The sequence below is a fragment of the Aplidium turbinatum genome, chromosome 3 (genome assembly GCF_918807975.1).
Source record: "Aplidium turbinatum chromosome 3, kaAplTurb1.1, whole genome shotgun sequence".
NCBI lineage: Eukaryota > Metazoa > Chordata > Ascidiacea > Aplousobranchia > Polyclinidae > Aplidium > Aplidium turbinatum.
The window spans coordinates 30,552,555-30,561,802 of record NC_137474.1 but is presented as its reverse complement, the minus strand read 5'-3'; the positions used below and the strand labels follow the sequence as shown (position 1 = coordinate 30,561,802).

The 9,248-nt window shown below is 33.8% G+C and overlaps 1 protein-coding gene across 1 annotated transcript; it reads right to left on the bottom strand.

The window, feature by feature from the left end:
• Nucleotides 1-6,227: 6,227 nt before the first annotated feature.
• Nucleotides 6,228-8,228, bottom strand: LOC145766688 (compound eye opsin BCRH1-like). The gene is made up of 4 exons (XM_082578398.1): nt 8,102-8,228; nt 7,158-7,399; nt 6,688-6,835; nt 6,228-6,349 (listed from the first exon to the last, which is right to left on the bottom strand). The coding sequence occupies exons 1-4, from the start codon at nt 8,226-8,228 to the stop codon at nt 6,228-6,230; spliced, it is 639 nt and encodes a 212-aa protein (XP_082434524.1).
• Between the last annotated feature and the right edge of the window lie 1,020 nt (nt 8,229-9,248).

Sequence of the window (9,248 nt, the reverse complement as noted above, 5' to 3'; positions counted from 1 at the left end):
TTTTGACAACAAACGGTTTCAATATTCTTATTTGACAATAATTATCTGTTTGTTTGGCTAGAGCTACTTCTATTTGTCAATTAGAAGCTTAAAATTCTTCGTGCCTAATCTAGCGTCGTTTTATCAATGTCGATGAGCTGTCAGATCAATGGAAAGTTGTTTGTTCTTGTAAAATGTGTTTAATCGCTGTTTCGATAAATGAATAAGATTCATGGGTGTTGAAATGATAAATGAATGAGATTCATGAGTGTTGAAATGATAAATGAATGAGATTCATGAGTGTTGAAATAATAAATGAATGAGATTTATGAGTGTTGAAATGATAAATGAATGAGATTCATGAGTGTTGAAATGATAAATGAATGAGATTCATGAGTGTTGAAATGATAAATGAATGAGATTCATGAGTGTTGAAATGATAAATGAATGAGTACAACCAAGAGAGTGACGGAAAGTTCAACCCATTTTGGTTCAAAAAGCATCGAATTTTGGTTGAAAAAGTTTCAATTCAACCCATTTTGGTTCAAAAAGTTAGTTTAACTGGTTCGTTTGTTAATTGATTGTCTGCTAGGCCCGCTGCTTTTTCCTTCTCCACATATTTTTATATTTTAACCCCATGTTCATTTCACATAAACTAATTCCTTTTGCAACACCATCCAAATTGTCATCCTTTTCCTCTTTGTTTTTTTCGTCCAAGTAACTTTCAGTTCCTTCTTTCGGTAATTCCCCCACGTTAAAAAGTATAGCCTTTTTCAATAGTGATTTCTTCTTATTGTATTCAAACAAGTATCTTTTTTCGTCCACCATCTAACCTCTTTATTTTTCGATGTTATTGGGTGTACATTAAATCCATTAGTTGTCAATGCTGTTTAAAACTTCAGACCTCCATTTCAATTCAATTTAACTCAATTTATTTATTTTTTTGTCGAAAAACAACAGCAATGATAAAGTTACACATAGTGAACAGGAACAATACCAACAAAAGGAAAAAGTGGCAAAACCACAGAAGTATAAGACGTGCATGCGATGCAGATTTAAAGGTTACGTAAATGAATGTAAATTAAGCACGGCCACCAAACCTTAAACTTTGAAAATTTATAACTCCAACATTGAAACTTTAGAATTATTTAAATTGCGCAGCCAAAGCAACTTTTTAGTATCTCCAACTAGGTAGAAATCCTATGCAAAAATACAAACTTTTTTAAGGGGAACATCGGACTTGAAAGTTTAACCTTGGACCAGTAGCGATTCCGAATGGGGGCTTGACCACGTGCTAGTTTTGTCAATTGATACAGCACAGAACACAGCGCTTTTTCACCACAACTCTTGCATGTGGAGTTGTACTGTAGTACATCATATTTCCAATTGAAGAGCAATCTGTTAGTAGCTAAAACTGCTAATATAAATTAATAATTTAAGTATTAATTAATAAATATAGTCTTTGTGTGTATTTTGTGTGATTTTGAGTTATATCTGTGGTATTGTTACCATTTAAATAACAGAGTAGATTTTTTCACTTATGCTGGAAATCTAAAACACGTCTGGCAACAGTGCTAAATGGAAAAATTTTCATTTTTTAACGTAATTAAGAGTTTTTCAGTGTTTTAGAATTTATCGATCACACTTTGGAAATTTGAATTTTCAAAACTATCATTTCAAAGAGACATAAAGTAGGCTACATTTAGCTTAGATTTCAAAATCAAAATTACATCTGTCTTCTGTCAGGCCTCCAGTTCGCACGCTGTCAAGGCCTGTGTATATACAGTAGATCGCTATGATATAGAATCAATAAACATTTACTCAGTAAGGAATTTATTTTTCTCTACATTGATTTAAAGTCACCTGACGTTGAAAAAATTTAAAAAGGAATAATTTGCCATCTGGATGTAACTTTCTTTTCAACAAGAATAAATGCAGTGAAGCGTTTAAAATAGTAAACGGTGTTCCAATGCGTAAATAGACGAAACGTTGTAAAAACATACTGACATGAAAATAAAACAAAACATTGCGGCTAGGCCTAAGCGTAAAAAAAACATATACTTGAACATAAGTCGTTCATTTGTTATCTGAAGATTTTAGGCCTACGTGTTGTAAATGTCAGGGCTGTGAAGTCGGACGAAAAATGTAGGCTACGACTCCGACTTTTCGGTTTATAACTGACCGACTCCAACTTCAGTGTTGCTAGATATTCAAAGTTTCCAAATTTTTCTGGATTGTTGTCCTTTTGCAGTTTTATTTTTGGTAAAATTTTGCAGCTCACTATGGAAAACCAGATACAGTATTTTAAAACAATGTATTACAAACAAAAGTTTTTTTGTTCATCGTTTTGTACCACTCCGGAGTCAGAGTCAATGTTTTTTTAACGATTTCCACTCCGGACACGCCAAAACCTCTTTGACTCCACAATCTAGATAAATGTAAGTTTAAAAAATCGAGATCATCATTCGCTCTCACAACGAAGATTTGAAGATTATCTGCCGAAGGTAGCCTACGTCCAACTCACAGTGTGTTTGTCGATGCAGTTTGTGACAGTTGTGAAGAGTTGGTGACTGTTTGCAAAACGTTTAATCATGATTCAAAAACCGAAATATCAAAAGAAGTTTGTGATCATACTTCAACCTAAAAGACCATGATGGAGCAGAATCTCTAGACAAGTGCAAAACATGGTCAGATAGAGCAAGTCATTTTGAAACTTGTTGATGGTACTCTAGCAGTGATTATTTTGTAGCATTGTTTACTTGATGGCAATATAACTTTGTCACAATCAAAATACTATTGGTTGAAAAGTTGACTTAAAGTAATAAATCTTTTCCTCGCACATTACACTAAATGTTTTAGTCCTCATTAAGAATGCTGCAAATGCTTAATAGTTTGTTGGAGAAAATAGAGCAAGCAAATGATGGACTAAAATAGGGGTATCGAATTGCTAGAATATTTATTATGTAACAAAAATGTGATGTTTAAGTTATTACATACTTGAAAAGATTTTTATAAATATAAGACAATACGTTGTCTACCGCCTACAATCATTTCTAAATTACAATCAACAAAATGCTAATTAAAAACAAGACAATATACCAACCAATTCAAGGATTGTAGTCTACTACATCATCTAGTTTTGCAGTGCGCTACATCAATGCAAGTTTTTAGAAACGCCATGTCTCCCAAAGCTTTAGATGTTTCAGGAGTGGTCTTACTCATTCTCACATTGAATCCAATGACTTAAATACTAACTGTTCAATATCTAAAAACTATTGATCGCTTATAAAGCTTACAGTGAGTTGTCTCAAACACTCTTCTTTGTGCAGCAAATTGAAGATCTGAGTTGAAGAGCTAGGTGGAAATTTAATAATCACGAAAAGTATGTTGTATGATGTTCAATATAATCCTGCGCAAACTTTGATTTAAAAAAGGCTTCATTTCTCTGTAACACACGCTAGTGTTTGCATAGAAATGAAACATTAAACAACGTCGAATGAACTTTGCAGTAACTTTCTTTACCTCAAAAGTTGTATTTCAATAGTTCTTCAGCCCTGGTCTGGTCTTCAATTTGGAACTTATACCCTTTATAAAAGACAAGAAAGAGAGTTTAACTTCTTTCTACCTGTCCAGCTTCCAAAATCAGATTAAAATAGCAGGCTAAAGTTACAACACGGAAGTTCGTAGTTAGGCAAATGTGCTTAAATATAACAGGAAAAAACTAAATACAAAAAAAATTGTCTGAACTTCAGTTTGCAGAGTAATTCCGTTTTTTTTTCTCAACGTTGGAGCTTGTGGGGGCTTTGATTTCTGTTCTCCATCTCTTGTTGTCACAAAAATGTAGAAAGTTATTTTTGATCTTCTTCTACAACTTATTTCGCTCTGTGATAAGTTGTCCACAGAGGGTAGGGAGAATCTGAGATAATAACAATGTTTAACTACAACCTAGATAGCCTAGAAAGCTACACTCATGGTTAAACTTTTGTTCAGGAGCAAATTACTCAAGGCGACTATTTAAACCTAAAGCTACTATACAGACCGGCAGGGCATTTTTTTTGCGATATTTCCGCAAATGGGCATATATTGAGCTGATATTACGCCTAATCTTCGAGTTAGGTATGAATTGCGTGTTTTATAAAGATAATTGCATTACACTAAAAACCTCGGAAAAAATCGGAAATATACCTAAAACTACCACACTGGCTAATTGACCGGAAAGAGTAAATATTGGATAAATCTATTCTTGTAGATATTCTTGTAGATATCGAGTAATCAAATTTATTTGACAAAAGCTATGGCATTAGCTTGGTTTACTATCCCAATCAAATAATTTGTTTTGGTATCATCTACACATATCGTTATCTTTGTCTGCACGGTCGTTCTAGGTATATCAAGTTTCCAGTAGTTTTGGAGTTTGGGTTTTTATTAACTTTTTTCTGATACTACTATATTATCGAATAACCAAACTCATTTGATGTGAACTCTATCATTAACACTGTTACCAATTAAAAATGGAATAATTTGTCTTCGAAACATTTGCAAATAGTGCTATCCTTATCCATCGATTTTCCGGTAGTTCTCGGGTTAAACGCGAGTTCTGTTGGTCTTGTTGCAAATCTTGAAATGTTTTTTTGAAGAATCAATAATATATAAGTAATAAGTATACATAACAACTTTACACTTAAGAAGTTGATCTTTAAAAAATCCTTTTATTTAATGAAAACTTTCTGAAATTTCACTTTTTGGCGAAACAGTTTGTTGAAGTTAGTTTGACAATGCAGATATCATTTAGTGAAAGTTGTTCTGCCATTTCGCTGGGCATTGAACACCGATAACAGCATTATTTTAAAGTTTGTTTTCTTATTTTTATCTGTCAATGCGATATCATATTGTATTAGTAAATGTTAGAAATCCGAAGTGTCCTTATCCCACAAAAAATATAGGCTATATCCTTACTCCACAATAAACCTTAATCTTACTTAACAAATAATAAGCTACAAAAGAATGATCAATTTTGTAAACAACATACAGGCCAAAATAGCCATATAACGCAAAGTAACAGACCTCAACGAATGACCTAAGTTACTACAGCTTTACTTAGACACTCTTATTAACCGCCAAAGATAAGAGTTGCGCAGCAGGCATTGACAGTAGGTCTACAGATTAGGCATTTTCGATTGTAATTTTACCAAAAATATCGAAAACACCTGAGCGAAAACAGCAGGAGGCCTACTCACTGGAGATTTGTTGAATTCTTGCAACTTCGCGTAGAGCTATTCCAGTTTGATTTATTGGTGGATGGACGCAGGTCTAGTTATCAGTGGCGGCAGTTCCAAATTTTCGCTCATTGTCGTAGTATTGCTGCCTGAAACAAAATTTTAATAAGCTGTCTTGCCTGGCTGAATTTACAAATGTACTAGCTACTTTGTAACATTTTGCAAGATCAAACTATAATCAAGCAAGCTATCAGCCAACATAAAAATACCAGATAGACTTACTTGAAGATGAAACTTTAGCAATAATGAATTCCATAAAAAAAAATGTTGGTTGAGGTATCACCCTGAGGTATCACATTTCATGAAAAGTAAATATGCTATTATATTGGTGATGCAAATATTTTTGAGCAATCATTTATTTTGAATACTCTGTTTCAATTCACAATGAAACCACACCAAAGAATTTTGTTACAAAGCAGCATATTTTGTTTTGAATAGTTCTACAAAAGCTCTACAATTATACAAAATTTTTCAAAGCTTATGATTCTCAAAACATGTAAGTTAATTTATGATGTACTTTACTATTAGGTTCCCAAGGGGCTTGATGGTAATTTACTTTGTTTAATTGTGCTGAGCGTATGGCAAATAGAATCTGCTTGGGCCGTGTTTGTCAAACTTTTGCTGCAATATTTCGATTCAGTTTAGGTTTTTAAATGAGCAACTCATGCCATGTACTGAGCTTACTTTTCAGTAAGCCTGGATAGTTCTTCTAGTAGAAGAATGTCGTACTGGAATCTCTATAGTTTTGACTGGTTAGAATTTGTTATTATCAGACATGTCGCTTTTCTTTGTTCACAAATTCAGTACAATTTGTTACTGTACTTATTGCATACTCCACTTATTTGATATTTTCAAAAATATCAAAATTTTCCATTACCGTAGCCGTGCATTTGTTGTAGCCTAACGTAAAACCACCAAACACAAATATTTTACATAAAATGTGGAATGAAAGTCAAGCAACAGCACAATAGATTACCACCAGTGCTTATAGAAGATTTCTAAAACCCAAATATCACCTTGTCGTTTCATCGTCACTCCATAACAAGAGTTCTTAGCAAGGGGCGCCAGCCCTGTTCTCAGGGTGTACGTGGGTGCTAAATTGTTAGGGATGTTATAAAATTACCTTAGAAGTTATGACATTAACTGGACTTTTAACCCCCAATATCGATCATATAGCTGATTATTGGTTTTCAGCAATAGACAAAATCGTTAAAAATTGGTGGTTTTAATATGGTGCCAAAAAAGAAAACGGTTAACATCTACTGCTTTAGTATCGAAAATGTGCAACAGTGCGCCATAAAATGTCTTTCATAATTTTTTGGAAAAAGTCTATTAAACGTTACTCTGACTAGACTTCTAGGAGAACGTATCACGCATACCAAAATTACTACAAATATATAATCTGTACATTGACTGTTAATTAAATACTTACGCTTGCTAACATCTGGTAAATTTTGGCGAAAGTATGAACGAAATACGCGCTTAAAGTTTGGATGTGTCAATGCGTACAGCACCGATGTTGTTGCTGTGGATGCTTTGGCAAGACCAACGGCAAGTGTGGCAAACAAACCAGGAACTTGCTGTAATTAAAATAGCATTAATATCGTTGTTTATTTCACTGATCTACAGCAGGGGTTCTTAAACTTTTTAGGTCGCGCCTCCCTTGACGTTCCTTGCAAAACTTCGCGCCTCCCTATCTCGTTTAAGTTACAAATCAAAGTCAAACTACATATATTTTACCTGTTTTACATTTTAAAACAAACTTTATTTTTTATTTTCTATTTTTTTTTCTACTGCTTTCAACCATACGTATGCCTAACATAAACACAATATTTCATGAAATCAAGTTTGACTATTTTACTTTATTCACAAGTAGGCTACCTTTAAAGTGTAATTGCTTACCTGTCCTGAGATACCAATAAGAGACACCACAGCATAAGGAAACCAAGATATGATGAAGCAGGAAATATTGACAATCAAAGCTTTGAAAATTTTTTCTTCCCGCAATTTTATCATTTGAAAGCGTCGAAGCCGAATACTTTCTCTGTGGGCATCATTTCTGCTGACTCCCTCCAACACTACCACGCTTCTTCTATTGGTCAGCATGATGCCATAGTAACTATAAGCTAGCGTAGAAGCTGGGACTGTTGAAAAATAACAAAGGAACTTAACAAATGAAATAAAAAAATTTGTACCTACTTTAACAGCTTTAATAGAAAGTGAGTCTTTGCACCTTTTTTGACGTGGGTGTCAGAAGTATATCTTTGTAATGCATGCTTTACCTCTTGTTTGCACTTAGCCTATAGGCCAACGTTAGCTTAGTTATTCAAAACAGCCGTGTGTTGCCCTGAGATTGAAACATTTACTATTTAAATTGAAGACTAGTGTATAAAACATGCTAAAGTTGCAATAGAATTTTTTTAAAGCGAATGAGATGAAACTTAAACTGTAACAGTATAGCTAACAACCATGATTAGGATTGTGTAAGTTATGGTAACGGAATGTAGCCTACCTGTTTAAGAGTAAGATTTTCCACTGGTGTATGGCCAATTAGTTTTGACCGTAAAACAACACAATTTACGGTACGTTTAGCTGTGGACAATTTTGTTTGAATTTAATAGACTTTGTAGACCGATGTAAAGATCTGATTGCTGTTTGTTAATTTGCTTTTCAAACATTAATTGTTTAACATAACCTATCTCGAACTTATGCATATTTAAGCTTAAACATTGTTCAGGCTGCTGGATACAGCGTATAAAATATGAGGCCCGCTAAAAATTTTGTATCTCAGTCAATCTACAACACTAGTTAGGAAAAATTAAGCACAAACTAGAAAAAAAACTCACCAATTATTCCGAAACAGTTGATTATGATGACGTAAGCGAGATTAATGACGTCTCTTTCGACGTAGTTAAATGTACAACTGATAAGAATGCCATCAATCATGTACCTTCCAAATCCAAAGTATGGCATGATTGCCAACGCGAACCTTAACGATATCAGAATGACGTTAGCCTTCGTAAAGAAAAAAAAATTAACATACAGCATTGTTGGTAGGCAAAGTCTTTAGTAGAAAAAAAAAAAAAAAAAACTCTCTTTCGAAGTTCTATTACAGTATTGTATTGTCATAAGAATTTCTATGAATACACTATGGTTTTCTCATGCTTCCGGGCCCCTTGAAAAGGCTCCGAGGCCCTAAAATTATCCCGGGCCCGGTTCAAAGGTACTCTTTGAACCCCCTTTTGTAAACGTTACTAGCTATTTACGTCACTGGGTGTTTTTCATCAATCAATTGATATTAGCCTACTAGAGTACTTGCAATCAAAGCAAAAATGTTACGCTTAAATTAATGGTTAGATAGTTATTGTTATAATTTTTTCTTATTAAATTGGAACTAGAAAAGCAGTTTTCATCATGCCTATCCTACAAACTTTGTAATCAAAAACACTACGATGCATGAATTGTTTCAAAATTAAAAATAAATAAGACAACAGCGTATGTTGCTTTAGAAAGTCATCAATTAAGAAGCACTATTAACAAAAATTGCATATGCTGAATAAAAAAATACATAACAACTTTGACATGGCATAAGATTGGCTTGTGAGGCATATAAAAACATGCATGCCTTCATTATGCGTCCTCACGTACGGGGTACAAAAAGTACACCGATGATGATGGTGGTGACGTAACAAACATGAATAATAAATTAGTAGGGAATACAACAGGCCAGCAAAGACCTTTGGTCACATTATAAAGTTGCATAATAATTTTTCCTTTGCTACCGTATAAAGCGATCTACTTAATAATTAACATCGGTTGAACTTACGCCATAGACCATACTATGACCAGACGGCAGGCAATCCTTTGGGAACTAAAATGGTAAGTAGGATAAGTGTTTATAACTTTATGGCGAAGAAGTGCGATGTCCGTAAGGCTTCCAATTTGACCAAATGCAAACAAAGCTCCTAAAAATGCGTCCAGCTTGCAAGCTGC

Bases quoted from the DNA above. Each gene is read 5' to 3' on its own strand.
- LOC145766688 (XM_082578398.1), bottom strand. From the start codon at position 8,228: ATGCCATACTTTGGATTTGGAAGGTACATGATTGATGGCATTCTTATC. The intron at 6,836-7,157 runs GTAAGCAATTAC...TTTTAATTACAG, and splicing joins TTATTGGTATCTCAGGACAG to CAAGTTCCTGGTTTGTTTGC. The intron at 6,350-6,687 runs GTAAGTATTTAA...CTAACAATTTAG, and splicing joins TTTACCAGATGTTAGCAAGC to CACCCACGTACACCCTGAGA.